Source organism: Triturus cristatus, chromosome 10, assembly GCF_964204655.1.
Source record: "Triturus cristatus chromosome 10, aTriCri1.1, whole genome shotgun sequence".
Classification (NCBI taxonomy): domain Eukaryota; kingdom Metazoa; phylum Chordata; class Amphibia; order Caudata; family Salamandridae; genus Triturus; species Triturus cristatus.
In genome coordinates this window covers 751,735,337-751,757,605 of record NC_140593.1, presented here as the reverse complement: position 1 = coordinate 751,757,605, position 22,269 = coordinate 751,735,337, and the positions used below count along the sequence as shown (strand labels likewise).

General features: G+C 47.8%; 1 protein-coding gene across 2 annotated transcripts in view; it reads right to left on the bottom strand.

Moving 5' to 3' along the window:
- AGAP3 (ArfGAP with GTPase domain, ankyrin repeat and PH domain 3) overlaps nt 1–22,269 on the bottom strand; it is a 1,862,985-nt gene that overhangs the window by 181,614 nt on the left and 1,659,102 nt on the right. For both annotated transcript variants that reach the window (XM_085628261.1, XM_085628260.1), the window contains exon 15: nt 6,345–6,435. In XM_085628261.1, coding sequence (XP_085484387.1) covers nt 6,345–6,435 — 91 coding nt within the window. The remainder of the gene's footprint in view (nt 1–6,344; nt 6,436–22,269) is intronic.

The following is a 22,269-nucleotide window of genomic DNA, read 5'->3' as shown; positions in this document are numbered from 1 at the left end:
GTCATTTCTAGATTATTAATACCAGATCCAACTTTATTACTCAAGAGGATTTGTCATTACTAATCCAATTGTATACAACATAAAGAAGCTACTCCTCTGCAACCAGGAATTACACTTAAAAGGGGTATTTAAGGAATCCCCAATTTTAAACTATGAGAGGGGAAGGCCTCACATAAGTGAAAACAAACTTGGGTGGTTCTCACTACCAGAACATGTAAAATGTACATGTCTTCCTTTTACTTACACAGCACCCTGCCCTTATGGCTATCTAGGGCCTACCTTAGGGGTGACTGGTACATGTTAAAAGGGGAATTTAAGGCTTGGCAAGTAGTTAGACATGCAAGACGAGGTGGCAGTAAACTGCACCCACAGGCCCTGCAGTGGGAGGCCTGAGTCAGGTTTGAAAGGCTTCTTCTGTGAGTGGCACGACCTGTGATGCAGGCCCACTAGTAGAATTTGGTTTACATGCCCTGGTTATATTGTATACCACTTTAATAGGGACATATAAGTAAACCAAATATACCCATCATGGATAAACCATTTATCATCACATTTTAGATAAAAGCACATGCACGTTTGCAGTGGTCAGCAGTGGTAAGGTGCTCAGAGTCCTAAAGCCAGCAAAAACTAAATAAAAAACTGGAGGTCAGAAAGCAAAAAGTCAGGAGAAACCACGCCAAAAGATGACAGGTCTAACAGCAATGCAACTCATAATACTATTTTGTTTTCTGCATCAAGTTACTACCCCTTGGAAATGCTGTAGATAAACTCAGGCACAGAAGCAGATAAGGTAATACTCTTGCAAGTTTTACCACAGCATTTCTATATGCACCTTATAACATTTCTTGCTGCTATTACACAAATGCACTTTATGACATCTATCACCCTGAGGTTAACTTTCTTTATATCACATGGGGGTTTAACCATATAACAAATGTAATTAATTGTTAATTGTATATAATTATTTAAAACCATGGGAAATGTCATTTATTTTATAGTGTTCATAATTTCAGCAATAAGCTGGTAGTACAAGCAGACGCGTTGTTAAGCTTAAGACTTGACAGAGGCAGATTGTTGCTCTTAGCATACTTTGCTAATTTGTATCAATATATTTTATGTGATGTTCTTTGTCTACGGGGGATACGCATTTGGTCTACTTGTATGAAATAAAATGTATAATGTTAAACTGCTTTTAGAAAATTGTTTAGCCATATCAGCATAATATCGAAATAAATAAACTTTAACTTGATATGGCTGCCATGTATCAACTAGCTTCAGTCCTCATTCAGACAGTTAAATGACAAAAGTGAACAAAGTGTCAAACGTTCACTGCTTCATTACCCACCACCAAAATTTGGTGGGTGACAAATGTTTAATTCAAGTACAACTGACTGCATACATCTGTTGAAAAATCCCATTTATTTGCACCTACGATTTCTAATCAAGCATGTTGCCATTTACTTTTGTGTCAACCATTTTTAAGCATTCAAAAGATATGGGTCATCCGTCCATAAAGCTGTGGTGCACCTTTTGACGAATGCTGAGGCAGCATCAGCAAGCTGCAGACTCTAAACAATTGACCATCCATTGGTATCTTTCAGGTGATTTAGTGTGGTTTGATAATGTGATATCACACTTGTCTGGTCTACTCACAGACGGATTGCAAGCATGTGCGAATCTTTGATTGATTCAGATTTGGAGCTGTAGAAAACGTAACACTCTAAATTGTGTGCGATTTTTGTTTATGCCTTTACTGGTTCTTCTTGTGACCCCAGAGTTCCTGGGTATAGGTGGTTTTCCAGAGAAGATACTTTGGAATTGGTCCTCACCCTATTAACACGTGAAGGATACTCTTGATCTTAGGACATCAATAGATTTAGACTCAGTAACTTTTGGTAAAATCAGATACATAGGAAACCACACAACAGGCCTGCTATTCTATGGGTGTTTAGTTGATGAGTGCACCTTTGCATACCTAATAAAGGGGCTGATAACTTGGATTTCTACAAACAAAAGCACCCTACTAATGGGGCATGTGAATGCAAGCACTGAGGACACGCTGGAGTGTGCTTTAGTGGCACGCGGCTCCCTTCAGAGTCGCCTCAGGCAGTGCCTTTATAACATACTGATGGTCAGGAAATTATATCTGGAAGAACAAATCTTCCTACCAGGCAACTTATGAAAAGAAAGGACTGCTCTTCAGAGACCTCTCCTGATCTCCCACGTTTCTTTTCAATACCATTCTATATTCTCTGCAGAACAGTGAATTTAAAACTGAAGGGCCTGATGAAATGGATTCCCCAAAATAATTACAGTATGAAAGAGAATCTCTGAGCAAAGAATCAAGTAAGAGGTGCTCAAAGACAAGGCACTGAAGGCACAAACCGTGTACATCATGTTGAGCAAAGAAATCTTGACATGAATGCAACACTTAAAACCAATGGTATTGGGCTTGGAACACCAAAGGCATTTCTAAACTGGAAGGCTTATGGGATGGGAAAACTATGGGCTCATTTCAACACCTATGAGATACTTACGAGATGCACAACGCATAATTCTATGCCTATCTGAAACTCCAGCATGCACTAGAGGCATCAGTAAACCCGGCACTGACTTTCCCGCAAAACAACCCATTGGAAGCACAGGTCAACCAAACTAAAATAATACGAAAATGCATCACACATCTCTTGCACACTGGTAAACAACAAAAGTGATCCCATGAAGGCACTGAAGGAATGGTGGGAACAGGACGTAGGCACACAAAAAGAAGAAGACTGGACAGAGGCAAAAATGGCATGAGAACACTACTAATCTACATGCGATTAAGATTTATACAACTAAAGTACCTCCAGAGAGTCGATTGCAGCCCTACACAATTACATAAGCTGAACCTCAATCTTGATCCTCATAACCTACAATGCAAAACGGCTATGGGCAAGTTCTGTCACCCTATCTAGGAATGTCCAATAATATAAAACTACTGGAGCAACATAAGCACCCTATTGACACTGGTAGCGGGGAGGATGATTGTATCGGAGCATAAACTGAAGTTATTGTGGCCGATGTACAAGTGGGGAGGCAAAAGGCATAACAGGCTTCTGATCGCCATGTGCTCTTTGGTTGCCCAAAAGGACATCAGAGGGTGCCCCCTCAATGTTAAATTGGTCAAGGGGCATGGGCTATTGTACCATAGCAGAGAAATGTTTATATAAATCCAGGGGATACGCCGAGAAACATAAGAAAGTATGAGATCGTTGGCTTGAGTACTCAGGTAGGGAAAAAGGATAAAGCACAGCAATAGAATGGTAATTAGTGCCTTATGTACTTATGATCGGAGATACTCGATTAACTATAAGTGCAAACAGATGACTGAAAGTTGTGAATTTTGTTTAAACAAGCAAATGTCAATAACTAGATTTATAAACAAAAACGATGGTCTACAATATCAATCAATAAATCAATCAGGAAATTTGTAGAACGCACTACTCACCCGTGAGGGTCTCAAGGCGCTAGGGGGGGGGATGCTGCTACTGCTCGAATAGCCAGGTCTTGAGTAGCCTCCTGAAGGTTAGTAGGTCTTGGGTCTGCTGTAGGAGGATGGGGAGGGTGTTCCAGTTCTTGGCAGCGAGATAGGAGAACGATCTGCTGCCGGAGGTCGCTCTTCGGATGCGGGGGATGGTGGCGAGGGCGCGGTCGGCGGAGCGGAGCTGGCGGTTCGGGGTGTAGAAGGCGAGTCGTCTGTTGAGGTATGCTGTCCGGTGTTGTAGAGTGCCTTGTGTGCGTGGGTGAGGAGCTTGAAGGTGAGCCTCTTCTAGACGGGCTGCCAGTGCAGGTCTCTCAGGTGGGGTGTGATTAGGTTGTGTCGAGGGATGTTGAGGATCAGGCGGGCCGAGGCATTCTGTATGCGTTGCAGTCGTTTCAGCAGTTTGGCCGGGGCTTCCGCGTAGACGGCGTTTCCGTAGTCCAGCCTGCTACTGACGAGGGCATGGGTGACCGTTTTTCTTGTGTCTGTGGGGATCCACCTGTAGATCTTGCAGAGCATGCGGAGGGTGTTGAAGCAGGAGGATGAGACGGCGTTGACTTGCTTGGTCATGGAGAGTGTTGAGTCGAGGACGAACCCCAGGTTCCGTGCATGGTCGGTGGGTGTTGGTGCTGCTCCCAGGGCGGTCGGCCACCAGGAGTCGTCCCAGGCTGAGGGAGTGGAGCCGAGGATGAGGACCTCTGTCTTGTCCAAGTTCAGCTTCAGACGGCTGTTCTTCATCCATTCAGCAACGGCTTTCATTCCTTCGCGGAGGTTGGACTTGCCGGTGAGGGGGTCCTTGGTGAGGGATAGGTTCAGCTGTGTGTCGTCAGCGTAGGACATGATGTTGGGGTCGTGCAGTCTGGCTTAGTGGGCAAGCGGGGCCATGTAGATGTTGAACAATGTTGGGCTGAGGTATGATCCGTGGGGTACGCCGCAGATGATCTTGGAGGCTTCGGAACGGAAAGGGGAGAGGCGGATGCTCTGGGTTCTGCCGGAGAGGAAGAAGGTGGTGCATTCCAGAGCCTTGTCTCGGATCCCTGCGTTGTGGAGGCATGTGCGTAGGGTGCGGTGGCAGACCGTGTCGAAGGCAGCTGATAGGTCCAGGAGGATGAGGGCTGCGGTTTCGCCGTTGTCCAGCAGCGCCTGATGTCATCGGTGGCGGCGATGAGGCCTGTTTCGGTGCTGTGGTTGCTGCGGAACCCGAACTGGGACGGGTCCAGGATGTTGTTCTCCTCGAGGTAGCTGGTCAGCTGCTTGTTGATGGTTTTCTCGATGCCCTTTGCCGGGAACGGGAACAGGGAGATGAGCCCGAAGTTCTTAAGGTCCCTCGGATCTGCCTTGGGTTTCTTGAGCAAGGCGTTGATCTCGGCGTGCTTCCAGCTCTCCGGGGAGGATGCGGTCTCGAAGGAGATGTTGATGGCCTTGTGGAGATGGGGTGTGATGGTGGCGCTGGCTTTTTTGAAGATATGGTGTGGGCACGGGCCTGACTGGGAGCCGGAGTGAGTGGTGTTCATGACTTTAATGGTGTCATTGTTGATGTTAGTCCAGGTGAGCAGGTGGTCGTTGTGGGTGGTGGTCGTGGGGTCTGTGCAGTGGGTTTCTAGAAGGTGAAGTGGATGCAGCGTTGGTCGGTCCAGTGGAGTTCGTGGTGTGGCTGAAGGAGACGTGGGAGCTTGCGGAGAAGATGGGATTGAGCGTGTGGCTGGCAGAGTGGGTGGGCGTCGTGATGAGCTGTCGGAGTCCGAGGTTGGCGAGGTTGTCGATCACGGTGGTGGAGTCTGAATCGTTGTTGTTCTCGAGGTGGAAGTTCAGGTCTCCGAGGAGGATGTGGTCTGTGGAGGTCAAGGCGTGTGTGCTGACAAAGTCGGCGATGGAGTCGCTGAACTGAGGCCGGGGTCCGGGGGGACGGTAGATCAGAGTTCCTCTGAGGGTGGTGTTGGGATCAGTGTGGATCTGGAAGTGCAGGTGTTCGGCGGTGCTGAGGGTGCCGTCAGAGACCTTGAGGGTGGACTTGTGGATGATGGCGATTTCCTCCCCCTATTCCGTTGGTGCGGTCTCTGCGGGTGATCTTGTAGCCATCCGGGATGGCTATGGCGATGTCCGGTACCGAGGAGTCATTCATCCAGGTCTCTGTCAGGAAGGCGACGTCCGGGGAGGATGTGTCGAGCAGGTCGCAGAGATCGACGGCTTGTTTGCGTGCGGAGCGGGTGTTCAGCAGTATGCATCTGAGGTGGTTGCGTCCTGTCCTGGTGGGCGGGTTGGCGGCTCGGAGACTGGTGAAGCTGCAGCTCCGGCAGGAGAAGGGTCCTTTAGTGCGCTTCGGAGCAGCCAGGAAGCAGGTGTACGCTCGTCTGGTGTTGAGTGCGTGGAGGGTGTTGGCATCGTAGGGGAGACAGGCGTCGCGGCATTCGCGGGGGCCAGGGGTTCTGGCGCTGGGTGCGGTCCAGGCGCGGACGGGCGCAGACGGGCTTGCATTAGGCACGCCGCAGCGGCTGCCATAAGAAGGGGAGGTGGGAGGGAGGAGGCAGCTGGGAGGAGGGAGCGGACGAATGGGCGAGTGGGGGGCGGGCTGCAGGGGACGCAGCGGCGGGGAAAACGGGGGCAGGAACGGCGAGGGAAACAGAAGGCAAAAGGGTCACAGGGCACACAATATAGCTTGAAGGTGACAACCAAAGGAAAGGTGCAAAAGTGAAACCCGTAAATATAATCTCAGATTACTTAGACAAAAGAAAAGACTGGAATAAACATGGTCAGAATGTACAAGTAAGAGACAGACAAGACCTGGAGCAGGCTGTTGAGAGAGATTCCCACATTTACTCACTTGGAGTGTCGCAGTCCACGCAGAAGCTGTTCCCTCGCACGTTGCGGATAGACTGGATAGCAAAGGCATCATTTTGGCTGCCTAGTCTGGTCTGGAAGAGAGCAGAGGATTAACCATCAAAATTATTAGGCTGCTCTCAATCACCCACAGAACACCCTGCACTACCCAATTCCTTTCACGTGACCGTCCTCCATTCTCCCAATAAAGGGCTTGATTATGATGTTGGTGGGACTGCCACTGACAGGCCATTGGTGGCGGTCCCACTGACATCCAGCATAAAGGTCCGACCGCCGCATTATGATGCAGTCAGTCGGAGGGACCGACCGATGCTTCCGACAGGCTCAAGGAGCCCATCGGGGCATCGGTCAGATCGAAATCCCTACATTGAAGGGGATACCTGAGCAAGCGCCGCTGTAGGGATTACAATGTCCCTTTCCCACAGCCTTTCCAGGGTTGTCCGACCACCATGGAAAGGCTGTCAGAAAGGGATTTTTGGGGCCCCTAGCAGGGCCCCCATCCCCTGTTGGCCTCCGATATGTGTCCCAGGGGGTATCTGTGGTGCTCTTACAAACATCCATGCACATTGTGCCAGGCACCACATGGTCTCTGGCCCTTAGTGCATGGATGTTTGAAAAGCTCTCTACCATTGCGGCTTGTGCAGGGCCCTTTTCCTGGGCTGCTCAAGCCACAATGAAAAACAGACTTTTACGACCACCTCCACAGCGGTCACATCATAATTGGGCTGTCGGGACCGCCGACACCTTGTCGGACGGTCCCGTGCCAGAAATGATGTCAATCAGACACTCGTCCAACCGCCATCGCAATGAGGCCCTCGCGTGCATGTCCTAAAGTCTACTCTGCAGCTATACACATTCCCTTACTCACCACCTCCTCCTTTAACACTTGCCTATTGTATACTGATGGTGAATATCGGATCCCGAGGTTCCATTCTAAAGTAACAATAGAAAAATATTGACATAAAAACAATAGTCTATTTTTATTGTTGCTTTAAATTTTGGAGCATTGCAGTTCTTTGGTATTGTGGAAACTGAAAAGATCTGTAGAACCCAAAATCATACCTCCGACACAACCACCTAAGTAAAATAAAGAGAATTTATTTAACGTGCACGGGAGCCTCAGATGGGTGCTGAGTGCTCGAATAGCAGAAGTAAATTACAAGCATTTATAGAAACAGACCACAAGAGGATGTAGCATCATTATACATGTAGCACAAATTAAGCATGGCCTACTTGACCAATTAGCAAAGGCCTAGGCTGCACTATACCATTTATGGTCCAAAATATACAGTTGCTGACCCGTGTCCCAAGTAGGCAGCTTCTGGGACTTTCCAATGTAACACAATGTACCAGTAACTGTAATTTCTGAAGTGATTTGCGACATCTGTTCTAGTACCGTGCAGGTAGACTGTGCCACTTCCACATTTAGTGTGTCCATACGCATGTGGCTAAGCTAGCCTCATGTACTGTCTGAAAGTGGTTCTTGAGCAAGCATTGTGTTACAAAAGCATCTTTACTTTCAGCAGCTTCAGTAACTTTTAATTAATTATTTTGTATCAACGTTCTACAGGCCTTTAAAGTAGATATTTGGTATCACATTATAAAGGCGGCTTCTACATTACCCCATCTGATACTAAATCACTACATCTTACTCGCAGGGCCTCCCCAGCATCATATTGGTACTTTAAAATTACTTCTTAGTAGGCAGAGTGTTGTAACTAGTACAGTTGTATTGTTCCCAGTTAGTGCAATTATCCTGACCACAGTGCAACCCACTACTCTGAACTTTGCAAACCTCCTAGAACTAACACTACCACTGCAATGCAGCACTATCTTTGGTGGCATTTCGCAATATGTTCCCTTTCTGTTGTATTCTTTGCAATTTGTGTCCTATAGGACCTAGTAATTTCTTAACTATATTAGTGGTGTGTACTTTCCCGAAGCTTTCCTAGTGCTATTTCTGAATGTTGTGGTCTGTAACATTGGCAATTGAACTTCCAGGTGAGTGAGTATTCTATAGTTGTAGATGATAAAATGTGATGTCCCCTCTTACTCTGCATGTTATTATATACTAGGCACTAGTCATTAAAATGGCAGCAATGGGGGTGAATATTGCTATTAGCACCCATGGCCATATTCTCTCATTGTTCTTAAAGTCTTGAGGCATTGTTCCAGCCGTTGGTACGTGTGGCTAGTGCGACTACTTGGAAGAATGTCTTATCTTCTGTTGCACTTTCAACCTTTTCAAAAGTCTGCTGAGGAAAATGCAGAGCCTCAGTGATGATACCTGTAAACAAAAAAGCAACCATTGGTGCCTGTAATTTGAGAGGTTATCAAGCACTTCTATTACTTAGGCACTTTCAATATGAAGAAAACAAAGTGATGAGGACGGTAAAGATGTCTCGTTGTCACAACTTGTAGACTGAGGGGTTGGGGCATTGATGTTCCAGACGTCTTATGATGTATCATTGGGGCCTGCTTACACACTCTTCCTTTCTCTGCTGTGTGCAGCACGCGCAACCTGTCAGGATGAGCTTGGATACCTTTCTCACTTGGTACCTTTTGTGGGACACGTGTTGTAATGATGTTGTACTTGATGTGGTGATGCAGGGGAAGGCACTGGAGGCTCCTCTGGTGGTGGTAGTGTAACTTCTTTCTTTGTATGAGAGCCATGGATCCAGAAAGCCAGGCCCTCACACTTGACTGTTGCTGTAGTGAAACGGACCTGATATGGCCCCTACCACCGATGTCGGAGCCAGTGCCATCTGATGTTGGCTTTTATCCAAACCCAATCCCCTGGCTGGAGGCCGTGGGCTGCTGGTGTCTTTGCTTCAGGAAGGGCCTACAGAATCTGACAATGTTATTCTCTTGCACTATTGAAGAAGCAGATCATTAGGTACGGACAGATGGAGAATAGACATGTGGCCTTGAATGTTCTTTGGTCGTCCAAACACTATCCAGTCCATTTGCTGAACATGCACACAAAAACCAACACGTACTTGTACTTTTGAGTAATGGGTATGTTGATGAAGTCCATTTAATGTGGGGAAGGGAAGTGGCCTGGGGTAGTGGCAAAAATACCCCCATTTTGCTAGGGTCAAAATTTTATAATGGGTGACAATTATGCCAAAAGTTACTTACCTTCGGTAACACATTATCTGGTAGAGACAGGATCTAGCCGCAGATTCCTTACATTTGAATATCCCAGGCATCAGACTGGATCCAGAAGATTTTTGTGCAAGCATTGCCCCTGCGCACCAGTCGGTAGCGCTGATCAGCTCCACATGGCGTCGGCATGGCATCCGCGCTAGAAGTGACGTCTACGTCACCTATGTCGATGACACCTCGGCGCGCTAACCTCAGCTACTTTTCATGACTTTCCATGCCAGAAGCGAGGAGCCATGAAGTGCACCAACACTGGTGTGTCCAAACTAGGGCCCTTAAAGGGATCCGCCCTAATTCTAGAAACTTGTCCGCAGAGAGGGGAGCATAGATCTTGTCTCTACCAGATAATGCGTTACCAAAGGTAGGTAACTTGTTCGTCTGATAGAGACATTTAGCCACATATTTCTTACCTTTGAAAAGATATCCAGGTGATGGGCTGCAGACACATTCTAAACTAGAAAGTCCTGCAGGACCGAACCAGTGAAATGCCCATCCTTGTGGACCTGACTGTCCAGGCATTAATGTTTTGTGAATGTGTGCAGTGATGCCCACGTTCCAGCCTGGCAGATGTCCAAGACTGAGACTCCAGGCTCTGCTGGAATGAGCCAGGCAGCCCTCAGGAGGTGGCTTTTTGGCCATTACATAGCAGATTTTAATACAGAGAACGACCCAATGGTTCTTTTCTATACTACTGACCCTTCCTTGCTCCAATATACCCCACAAACAGTTGGTCATCCACCCGGAACTCTCATGCCGAAGGCGCGCCAAAGGAAAGCCCGTCTGCGCCCGTCCGCGACCGACCGGGACTAGGGGCACCTCATAATACCCAAACTTTCCATTACTCCAGGGCCGACCTTTTGGAGTGCAATAAGAACAATGATCATTTACTTCTATCAAAGGATACAGATACACTCCACCAGCTCTGTAAGCATGGTATCCTGAGCCAAGGCTGTCACCTTTCCACTCGCGCAGCATGTTTGGCTCCATCCAATCCACCCCCCAATTCGCTAGCTATCCTTTACCTCAACACCCGTTCCCTTGTCAAGCATCAGATGGACATCTTCCTGTTACTCGACACAGAGAAACCTGACATCCTTCTGCTGGCAGAAACGTGGCTATCTCCTACCTCAGCACCCGATATCATAGCAGCTCTACCACCTGACTACTATATTATCCAGGCAGACCGCGCCAGCGTGAAAGGAGGAGGTGGAGTTGCGGCGATTATCCACTCTAGCCTGGATGTCACTACTCTTACCTGTCTGACACTAGCCAACACAGATAATCTTGTACTAAAAATTGCCACTTCTCACATGACTATAGCATGTGTCCTCTTGTATAGACCGCCCACCTCAATGCCATTGTTTCCCATGGCCTTTAGTGAGCAAGTTGCTAACCTAGCTTTGGATCACACCAGGGTTATGTTAGTAGGTGATTTCAATTACTGGTACAAAGACCCATCAGAGGGCTCTCAATCGGCGGAACTGACTGACCTTCTGTCTAACCTCAACTTCAAGCAACTGGTGCTCTCCCCCACTCACGATAGAGGACACATATTGGATCAGGTGTGGTCTAATACCACTTGCGTGACCTCCCCGCTAACCTTGCCTTGTCTATGGTCAGACCATCTTATCCTTAAATTTAAGATTTGTGTTACTCACATCAGAACCACTGTGCCAATTGCCGGCAGATTAGCCAGGAATTGGAACGCTATGGATAAGACTGCTTTTTTACAGTCATTAGCTAATGATGTCCCCTCCTTGGACAATGACATAAATCTGTCAGTTTCTTCTCTAACCGACTGGCTACAAGTGGCCAGCAATCTCCATGCCCCGTACAAAAGAATTAAACTTGCACGGCGCACGGATGCCAATAGATGGTTTTCCGCCGACATGAAAAGCAGGAAACTGACTCTCCGTCATCTTGAGCGCTTGTGGCGCCGTGATTATGACATTGAGGGAAAAATTAAATATACTAGGGCGAGGAAGGAATATATGAATGCCATCTCTGCAGCAAAGGTGGAGTATTTCTCTTCTCGTATTCTAGACTCATCAAACAAATCTAAAGATATCTTCTCTGTCTTTAATGAACTGACCAACTTGGAGAATGTCCGTCCTAAAGTAATCCCCACTCAGTGTCTGTGTGACTCACTGAATTCTTACTTTAGTGACAAAATCACAGACATAAAAACTAGCATTCCCCAATCAAAGACCCTAATCACGACCGGCATGGCAATAAAGACTGGCTCTGCCACCCTTACCAATTTTCAACCCATAACTCATGGCCAGCTCTTGGAATTAATGATGAGAGTCAAATCTGGCTCCCCACTGGATATCTGTCCCCCTCGTATCTTGAAAGAATACTTTTCCACCTATCCAACCCCTGTTCTTGCCCTTCTAAATGACTCCCTCTTGTCGGGCATAGTCCCGTCCGCTTTCAAAGAAGCCACGGTCATACCTCTATTAAAAAAACCCGGGGCGGATCCTGGATGTAAGGCAAACTACAGGCCCATCTCCTTATTGCCTTACTTGGCAAAAATTCTAGAGGCACACGTGGCGAAAACTCTCTCTAATTTTTTGGAGGAGTCCTCCTGCTTTGACCCTCATCAGGCTGGATTCCGGCCTGCACACTCTACGGAGGCAGTGGTCACTGCAGTTCTGGAAACACTTCGAGACTGCGCAGATAGACATTCTCCCCAGGCCCTGGTGCTTTTGGACCTGTCGGCCGCATTCGACACGGTCGACCACAACATCCTGGTCGACCGTGTCGGACAGGCCGGCATACAGGGCGTGGCGGCCTGCTGGTTGAGGTCCTTCTTGGAGGATCGCTCCCAAGCGGTGCGTCTGGGGGACTTGATCGGTGTTAAACAGTCCATCTCATGTGGTGTGCCACAGGGTTCCTCCCTGTCACCCCATCTTTTTAACATATACATACTCCCCCTTATACAAACCTTGAGGGACAAACAGGTGAGAGTTTTTAATTATGCAGATGACCTGCAGCTACTCTTCACCATTGATAACTCCGAAAAATCTATGAGTCATTTCCAGTCAACCATTGATGGATCAAAATCAGCTGAAACTAAATCCAGGTAAAACCGAACTGGTACTGACTGGGGACAGTGCTAAGTACTGGGGTCCTCACTATTGGCCTTCAGATCTGGGTCAAGCTCCGCAACCATCACCATCGGCTAAAACGCTTGGAGTCATTGTGGATAGTGACCTTTCACTAAAAGCACAAGTGGGACAAGTGGTCTCCAAATGCTTTTACCAGCTAAAAAAAATCAGGAAGGTCAGGCGACTATTAACGCCAGAAGCTATTACCCAGGTTGTGATCGCCACTGTTCTGTCCCATCTGGATTACGCGAATGCCATCTACCTGGGTCTCCCAAACTATTTACTCAAGCGTCTCCAGATAATGCAGAACTATGCTGCTAGGTTGATCCTGAAGCAACCAAGGTGGCAGGCGGCGACTCCTCTCCTCATCAAGCTGCATTGGCTTCCGGTCATACAACGTTGTTCCTTCAAAGCAGGTTGTATGATCTTTAAGTCACTACACGGCAAAAGCCCTAAATTCATTAATCAATTAATCACCAGATACGTTCCCTCCCGTAACCTTCGTTCACTCCACCTAGGCCTTCTCCAGACCCCTCCCTTTAAACTTAAACGTTCTGGTGGACGTAGATTTGCCATATTGGCCCCCTGCCTATGGAACACCTTTCCCCTGGAAATCCGGTCCTGCCAAGATCTCTTACCTTTCCGGAAAGCACTGAAGACCTGGCTTTTTAGACAAGCTTTTTAATCCATCTTTTCTACCTTCGATTGTGTTACTGTCAATTTTAGCGCCAAGAAACTAATCAGTGTTAGTGCGCTCAATAAATGATTTAATAACATAACATAACATGTGCAGTCAAGGTAGAAAGACACTGCTCTTTTTGGGTCCAGATCTCTCCTTTTCTTTTGAGGTATGCGGAGACAGCCTAGAAATTGGGAAAGGTGATGGATTGGATCACTTGGAATGCTGTTGCCACTTTTGATAGGAAAGAGGCCCTGGTGCTAAGCACTAGTATGTCTGGAAAGACAGAGAGGATGGAGGCTTGGATCACAGAGCCTGCAGCTCACTCACTCTCCGGGCAGATGTTATTGCCATGAGAAAGTCTGTTCTGCGATAAGCAGCCTGAGGGGACAATTATGTAAAGACTCGAAGGGAGCACACTTCAGGAATGTGAGAACCAAATTAAGGTTCAACTATGGGATAATGAAAGGGGAACGTGGGAGCATAGGTACAAGACCTTTCAGAAATCTATTTACAATGGGGGATTTACGAAAAGATGGTTGGTCTGTCAGCCGTAAGAAGGCAGACAAGGCAGAAAGATACCCTTTCAGAGTACTCAGAGCAGAGCCATTGTCAAAATAAAAATGTAAATATCTGAAAAGGAAGCAGAAAGAGGGTCAAGAGACTTTTCTGTACAATATAATTTAAAACATTCCAACCGGAAGACATACACCATCTTGCTGGAGGGACGCCGGACTGCCAGAATAACATTGCAGACATCGGGAGGAAGGTTAAAAGGTGTCAACTGTTGCTACACAATCTCCATGCAAGAAGCCATACAGTTGACAGGTTCAGGTGGGAAACCCTCCCCACTGCTGCGACATAAGATCCTCCCGATGGGGCAGACTGATTGGAAGATTGATGATCATTTTGAGGAGATCAGGATGCCAGACTCTATGTGTCCAGACCAAAGCCACAAAGATGACATGGGACTGGTCATTCCTGATCTTCTTGAGAACTCTGGCCAGAATTGTGTATGGGCGGAAAGGCGTACAGGAGGTCTGAGCTCCACTCAAGACCAAAAGCATCTCTAAGCAAGATCGCCTTGGGAACTCCAGCGTGCTAAGCTGCTATCATTGCACCTTCTCGGCAGAGGCGAAATTATCTAACCAAGGCCTTCTGCCCTTCAGAAAGAGACCTTACGCCACCTTACGCCACCTCCACATGAAGATGCCATTTGTGATCTGCTAGGCATTGATGGCTGGGTTTGTCCGCTCTGGCGTCCGGAAAAGCTGCCAGATGTTGAACCACCAGGCATATGCCCTGCTGTTCCAGCCATTTCCAGAGATGCAGGGCCTCTTGGCAAAGAGTCCACAACCCCCCCGCCCTGTTCGTTGCAGTACCACATGGTGGTGGTGTTGTCTATGAATATGTGTACCAGCCATCCCTTCATGGAGGGCAGAAAGGCTTTCAGCTTCCAGTTGTATCATCAGAGCTTCAGCATGTTTATGTGGAGTCCGGATTCCGCCGAAGACCAGAGTCCTCTGATCATCATCTCTCACAGATGGCCACCCCATCCCACTACTGTGAGATATGGTTGGCGAAGGGAGAGGGGACTGCCTGTGACCCAATCACAGTTCATCAGCACCATTGCAGGTCCTTCACCCCACGAGATCTGGACCATGTTGGAAAGATTCCCCTGATACTGCGCCAAATGGAAGTTTAGGTCCCAATGAAGAGCCCACATATGCCATCTGGCATGTGTCACTAGCAGGATGCTGGAGGCCATGAGGCCCAGCAGCCTCACAGTCATTCTCACCAAAATCTAGGACAGAGGCTGAAACATCAATATAATAGCCTGAATATTCTGGACTCGCTCCTCGAAGGATAAGCCCGAAACTGCACTGTTTCCAGAACCGCTCTGATGAAAGGGAGCATCTGAGTAGTCAAATGTCACTTCGACATGTTGATAGTGAACCAAAGTTAATGTAGGAGGTTCGCTATAGTCTGGAGGTGGGAGACGACAGACTAGACAAAACCCGCCTACAGCAGCCAGTTATCAAGATAGGGAAAGACTGGTATCCATGATCAGCGCAGATGAGCTGTGACCACCGACATCACCTTGGTGAACACCAAAGGGGTGCTGGTAAGGCCAAAGGGGAGCATGATTAACTAAAACTGCTCATGGTTATGCCGTGAACCACAGGTAATGCCGTTGGGCCAGCAGGACAGGAATATGAAAATAGGCATCCTGCAAGTTCAATGTGACCATCCAGTCTCATGGGTCCAGGGTAGACAGAACCTAACCTGTGCCAATGGGAGCAACTTAAACTTCCCTTTCTTGAGAAAGAGGTTGGGGGGTCTGCGATCTAAAATAGGGCGAAGCCTTTTGTATTTTTTGCGAATCAGAAAGAAGCGAGAATAGCAACCACTGCCTACTTCTGACATCAGAACCCTCTATGACTACCTTGGCCAAGAGAGCTGTGTCTTCCTCATGGAGCAAGGACAAATGATCCTCTGTCAGCCAGTAAATAAATGGAGGCAAAGGGGGAGGGAGGATTCAAAGGGAAGGGAGTATCCCCTCCAAAAGATCTGTAAGACTCACCTGTCCGATGTTATGGACTGACAGTGGTGGAGATGATGGCTGGTTCTGCCACCAGCTGGAAACCCATGTTCTTGTAGGGCAAGATTAGGAGGGCACAGAAGCCGTGGCAGTAGGGGGTTAGTGGTTGTGACCAACCTGGGGCTATCTGACCCACGGGGTTGGTATGAACTGCATCCTCGCCCTTGCACAGTCTGGAAAGCTTGCGTGGAGCGGTGGCTGGAGATTGGCTGACGTGGTTAAAAAAGCCCCTTCTATAGCCAAGAAAGGTACATTAAGCAGACTGAGGCTGATGCAGGGCAACGGAGGTGCCCAAGGTTTTGGCCATAGCCCACGAATCCTTAAAGTGGTCCAGCGCTGTGTTTGCTTTGTCTCCAAAGAGACGGTTGTCATCAATGGGCATGTGCATGAGGGAAGCTTGGACATCTCCTGTTCTCAGCCAGGAGTGGTGTCTGAGCGCCACTGTCGTCGAAACCGCTCTGCTTTGCAAGACGGTCATATCCTAACCACACCTTATGGTGAACTCCGCTGCATCTCTCACGTCCTTGACCTTTTGGGACGGCGTGGCCCAGGGATCCTCTGGGACCTGTAGCAGCTCTTGTGCAACAGTATCCCACTAACTGGGAGTAGCGGCCCAATAAGCATGTGGTGTTCATTGACGGCAACACAAGGCTAGTGGAAAACAACATCTTCTTCCCCAGGCTGTCCAGCCTCTTGGATTCCTTGCCCGGGGGCAACTGGGAATGCGCCATGGGATGTAGAGGCTTGAACCACCAAGCTCTCAGGGGGGTGATGTTGAGTGAGGAAGTTTGCGTCTCCAGGTGCTGGGGGTAGCGACAGGCAACTGTCCTGTTCACAGGAGGCCCTGTGCTGGGTTTGGCCCAGGTTCCCAGTAGGCCATCTGTAAGTGCTTCATTAAAAATTAGCTAGGGTTCTAAAGAAGCAGCTCCCGGCTGCAGCACTTCTGTCAAGATGTTAGTCTTGACTTCCATTGAGAGCAACTTGAGATCCAGGACCTTAGCTGCCCTCTTCACCACCATGGAATAAAAGATGCTCTCTCCTCCGTAGCCACAGTAGGGGGCGAAAGCATACCAGTGTACAGGGATGTGTCCAGATCCCTGGCATCCCCAGGTTCCTCACACCAGTCCATATCACCTTCTGATATTCAATTCAAATAGCTTTATTTCGATAACAGGTATCATGAAAGCATCAAACATTCCATCAGTACAAAAGAGAAAGAATAAAAATGATTAGAGTTAATAAATATAGCAGCACGTGAATTAAAACAGTCTGAATATGAAGCTATTTCATCATGAGTTATACATTTCCATTTGAGTGAAATAGATAAAAACACTAGGAATATGATTAAAAGTGAGGGTATTTGATGCCACATATAAGGGTCCATATACAGCAATTTGAGCTACATTATCCGACCTCTTATAGTTAACTGTGCATACTCACAAGGGTACTAGATCAAGTTACGTCAACCTTCGTTTGGCACTGTGCCTAATAGTCCAGGAGCAGCCTAGGAACTTGGCGACTCCGCAGACAAAGAGGGTTCTCGAGTCAGATTTTAATATGCGTAAGGCTACTCGATGGTCTTGAGTGCCTAGTTGTTTGCAGATTGGCTCAAGCCACCTAGACCTAGCGTTTGCGTACCCTGGGCAGGCAAACATAAGGTGCGCAATGCTCTCTTTGTGCGCCCCACAAGAGGGGCATTCTTCAGTGGTCTGATGTAATGGGCACCATTTTGCTGTGAATTCTTGAACTGGGAGTGAGCCAAATCTAAATTGAATGTATAGTGCCCTCTCTCTTGGAATTTGAATTATGTCCAAGTATGGTTCAAGGCTACGGGATTGGTTGTGCTGGAAGAATTCTTCCGTAAGCCTTCCCATGCTTGGACAACTGAGATCTCTGGCACCTACCCAGCCCCAATTAGTGCGTTTGAGTTCAATCTTGCTTGGTGGGTTTTGGGTATCCCAGGATTCCTTAAGACCAAGGGTTGTCATTAGTGCCCTGATATTAGAGATCCACTTGACCCCTTTGTTGGTGTCCAGGCTCAATACTTCTGCAAAGGCTTTTGCATAGTTAGCGAGTTCCGGTGTTCTCCTAAGGCGAGCCCAAAATAACAATGGACGAAGATTCGCCATGTCTTTGAAGCGGCGCCTGCCCATGTCATACATCAGGGGGGTTAAAGGGACGCTCTGGGGTAGCATGGTCATATCCCTGAAAAACTTGTGTTCTGACCTGCTGATCTCATCTAAGTTTTCGAAGCCCCAGAGCTCGGCTCCGTAGAGAGCTGAGCTGACTGCCTTCGCTCCATACACAGCGAGAGCCGGGGCAACAGGTCTACTGAATGATGAGCGATGTTCTTTGCTCAGTGCCCCAGCCGCGCGCTTGTGGTTGAGAAGCATTTTATCGAGATGGGGCCTCCACTGCATTTTTCCTGAGAGGTGAATCCCGAGGTAGTCAAAAGTGGTTACTCTCTCTAGGTGTGTCCCATCTAGGGTTATGTTGTTTCTAAACGATTTATGGGGGTTAAATGTCATAAATTTTGTCTTAGATTTGTTTATGACCAACCCCAGAGTATCGCAGAAGAGCTGGAATCTATTCAGGAGTTTTTGCAGGCCAGCTGGGGTCTTGGAGATCAGTAATGTATCATCTGCAAACAGGAGAGTTGGCACCTTGTCGCCTGCCAGGGTTGGTGCATCAGCTGATGATTCTTGCAGAAAGCTGACCACCCCGTTCATGTATAAGGAGAACAGGGTGGGTGCCATCACACAGCCCTGCCGAACTCCCCTGTTTACTGGGATCTTTTCCGTGAGCTGTCCCTGGGACCCCATCTAATCTGGGCGTAGTTACCCTCATGAAGCTTTACCAGTAGGTTGAGGATTAGTGGAGGAATACCCATATCGCGCAATGTTTCCCATAACCTTTTCCTGGGCACCAGGTCAAAGGCAGTCTTTAGGTCGATAAATGCGAGATAAAGACTGCCTTTGCCAATCACTACCACCTTCCAATAGATCATGAGGAGCCTAAAGACCTGGTCCACCGTTCCCGTATTAGTCCTAAATCCCGCCTGGTATTGGAAGAGGATGTCTTCCTCCTCAGCCCATGATTGAATTCTCTGCAGTATGACCCTGCCTACCAATTTCTGCATTGCATCAAATAGGCAGATTGGCCTATAGTTGGCAGGGTCCTCTCTTGCTCCCTTCTTGTAAATTGGGACTACCTCCGCCCCCTTCCATGACTCTGGGACAGGACATCCTCGATAGATGGAATTGATCAAAAGGAGGACATACTCTGCCCATTTTTTGCGATCTGCGAGAAACAGATCTCCAGGGAGGCCATCTGGTCCTGGGTCCTTAGCTGGGACAATCCTGCCTATAGCAGACTCAACTTCGTTCAGGGTGAATGGGTCACTTTCACCCCCCCACCAAATTGGTCAGGGGATAGTCACATAGCCCAACTGCACTTGCGTCGTTGGTCCCAGTATAGAGTTCCCCAAAGTGATCCTGCCAAAGCTTAGATGGAATATGGTTAGGAATTTGGTCAGCTACCCCCTTGTTTGCCCCTCTCACTAGTGTCCAAAAAAGACAAGAGTCCCTTGCTAAACATGCGTTTTTTAATGCTTGCCAATGGGTTTCGTCCCAATCTAATTTTGCTTGTTTCAGGGCCTTTTTGTAGTCTTTCCTTGTTGCACTAATGGAATCGCCATTCTTGGCTCTAATAGCTACTGCCAGGGCTTTCCGTTTAAGTCTGCAGTCTTTAGTGTACCATGAGTGCCCTCCCCTCGGATATGCTATAGGCTTGATGGGCCTAATGGGCGCTTGGAAGTGGGTGCTAATCTCTTCGATAGTTTGTGTGTGTATGGTGAGAACATTAGTGTGACCTACTGCGATTCCTTCCCGTAGTTCCCTGGGGTTTCTGCGCAGAACTAACCTAATAGCCTCTAGCTTCGCTTCGTTAAGGGCAACCTTTTGCCATTTTAAGGCTCTTCTAGAGTTTGAAGGGATCACCTCTTTGGACACAGAGTACGTGTGGGTGTTCAATGTAGAGCAGGCAAGTGCCCAAGGGAGCTTCATGGACAAACATAGAGGGTTGTTATCACTGTCAGTTGTATTCTCCACCACCATGTCTGGGGCATGTTCCCAGAGCCTGACGTCTAGCAGGATATAATCAATACGAGACAAACAGGTTACTCTGTTGTAAGTGAAGGCTCCCTGGGTATCTGATTTAGTCCTGCCGTTCGCTGCCATCAGCCCATACTCCACAGTGAGTGCATTAAGTTGGATAACAATCTGTGACCATTGCTTTACCGGGTGTATGATTAATGATGGAATGCCCCATTTGCTATTGTCTACCTCTGTCCCTAGTATATCCTCTGTGCTAAGGGGCTCAAAGGTGCTGTTGAAATCGCCTACAATTGGAAGTCTGGATTGGGGCAAGCAGCTTGAGAACCCTTGTTCAAGTTGTGTAATAATGGGTGAGGCTTTGCCCCCAACTGTCCCCCCTTATGTAGACATTGAATAAATCCTTCATATCACCTCCCCTTGGGCCCTTGATAGAAAGCCTCATGATGTCTTGGCTCGAGCTCTGGTGTTCTGTTATTCTACAGTTCAAGGCGATGTTAACCCATATGATCAGCCACCCCAAAGGTCGACCCCTCCCTGAGGTGGTGGATGGTGTGTGATAGCAGCTGTAGCCCGATTTGTATAGGGGGGCCAAGCTCCACGTTCCCTGGAAGGCGCAGATGTCATAGCCCTCTACCAGGGCGTTCCAATGAGGTAATGCTAATTTACTGCTAAGGCCCGCAACATTCCAGGAGATGATTTGATTTTTAACTGGTGGGGGGGGGGGCTAGATCTTGAGATGTTCCTATGGTAGGGATATGAACTGGGGGTGATGAATTAGCGACAGTAGTAGGAGAATCAAGTGCTGCTGGAAGAGTAGCCACCTGAGCCCTAACTTTAACTGTATGGTTGGGGATTTGAGGAGAGGAGTCCAGACTAGCAAACCCTAATTCTGAGTCATGGCGAGGTGTTCGGCAGTTTAGGGCACTGCAGTCAATGGCTATAGGGAGAAGCTGTCCTGCCCGGGTCTCATTGGTTAGTCAATCAATAGATTCCAATAACGAGGAATCTCTTCCGGTCCCTTTGGGTTGTTTTTCGCCTGGTCTTTCTATAAGTGGTACATATGGAAATCGCCTAAGCTGTATTTTTGTAGCGTCAGAGGAGCAAGTAGGAAACTCTAATAAAAAAAGGTTTTCTGCCAAATCTGCCTTAGTCAGGGTAAGTTCAATGCTGTCCAATGGTTGTGTGCGAGACGTGCATCTCCTAGCCCTGACAATGTCCTCCCAGATAAGTGATCAGCAGCCCCTGACATGGTGAATCCAGTGTATCGACTTATTGAATAATGAATCCTCGCTTTCGTGACCAGGCTACGTGTCTAGTTTGGGTACGTTGACAGTAAATACCCTTTTAGCCTGTGGAGAGGAAGTATGCGGTAGGTAATTCCTCTTTAGAGGGTTTGACATCATGGGATGCTTAGCTGTTATTACACTTGATTGAGTTATGGAGTGTACAAGTGTTTGTGAGGAATCTGTGTTTTGGAGGTGGAGTTTTCCAGAAATTGCCTGTCTTGCGACAGCAGATAAAGGTGCCTGTTGACTGAGACGCTAGAGTTCTATCATCTGCTCTGCTTTTCTCTGCCTGAGTGATGGGGTGGGTCCACTGAGCATATGGGCGCTGTGGACGCTGATCAGCCGGGGGGCATGAGGGCTGGTTGTTTTTGTGCAGGGTGTCCCTCGGGGATTGGGTTTTGATCGTGTTAGTAAGCTCCTCGATCTTTGTTCTCATAACTTCTATGTCCAACCTAAGAGAGCTAACTAACTGATAGAGGTCTTGTAATGATGAGCTCTCCTCTTCGCTGTTCTCTGCTAAACTTCACGACAATGGGTGCATCAGCCGAGCCCCCAAGGCGCCAGTGGTGTCTGTCAAAACTGCAAACCTATTCGCACAGGGTATGGGAAGCCCAAGGATACTACCACTTGATATAGTTGAGGTAATTGGATCTTGGGAGGGTATATCGTCTGTGCTCCATCAAATTCCCGTAGGGTCTCATTGCTGTGTGTCAGTGCTCCCTTCCTAGAGTGCTTGCAGAACATTGAGGGGATTGTTGGCGTATGTACTTCGATGGGACCTTGGGATAATATGGTGGTGGAGTAATGGGGTACTGATTGCTTTTTAGAACTAGATGTTGGTGAATCTCTGTCTAGGATATCCTCGCACTCGTGAATGAGGGTGTCTATCCTATCCATCACACAATTGTTTGCAGTACGTTTATGTGCCTTTTTGGCTTTTTTACACTTCCC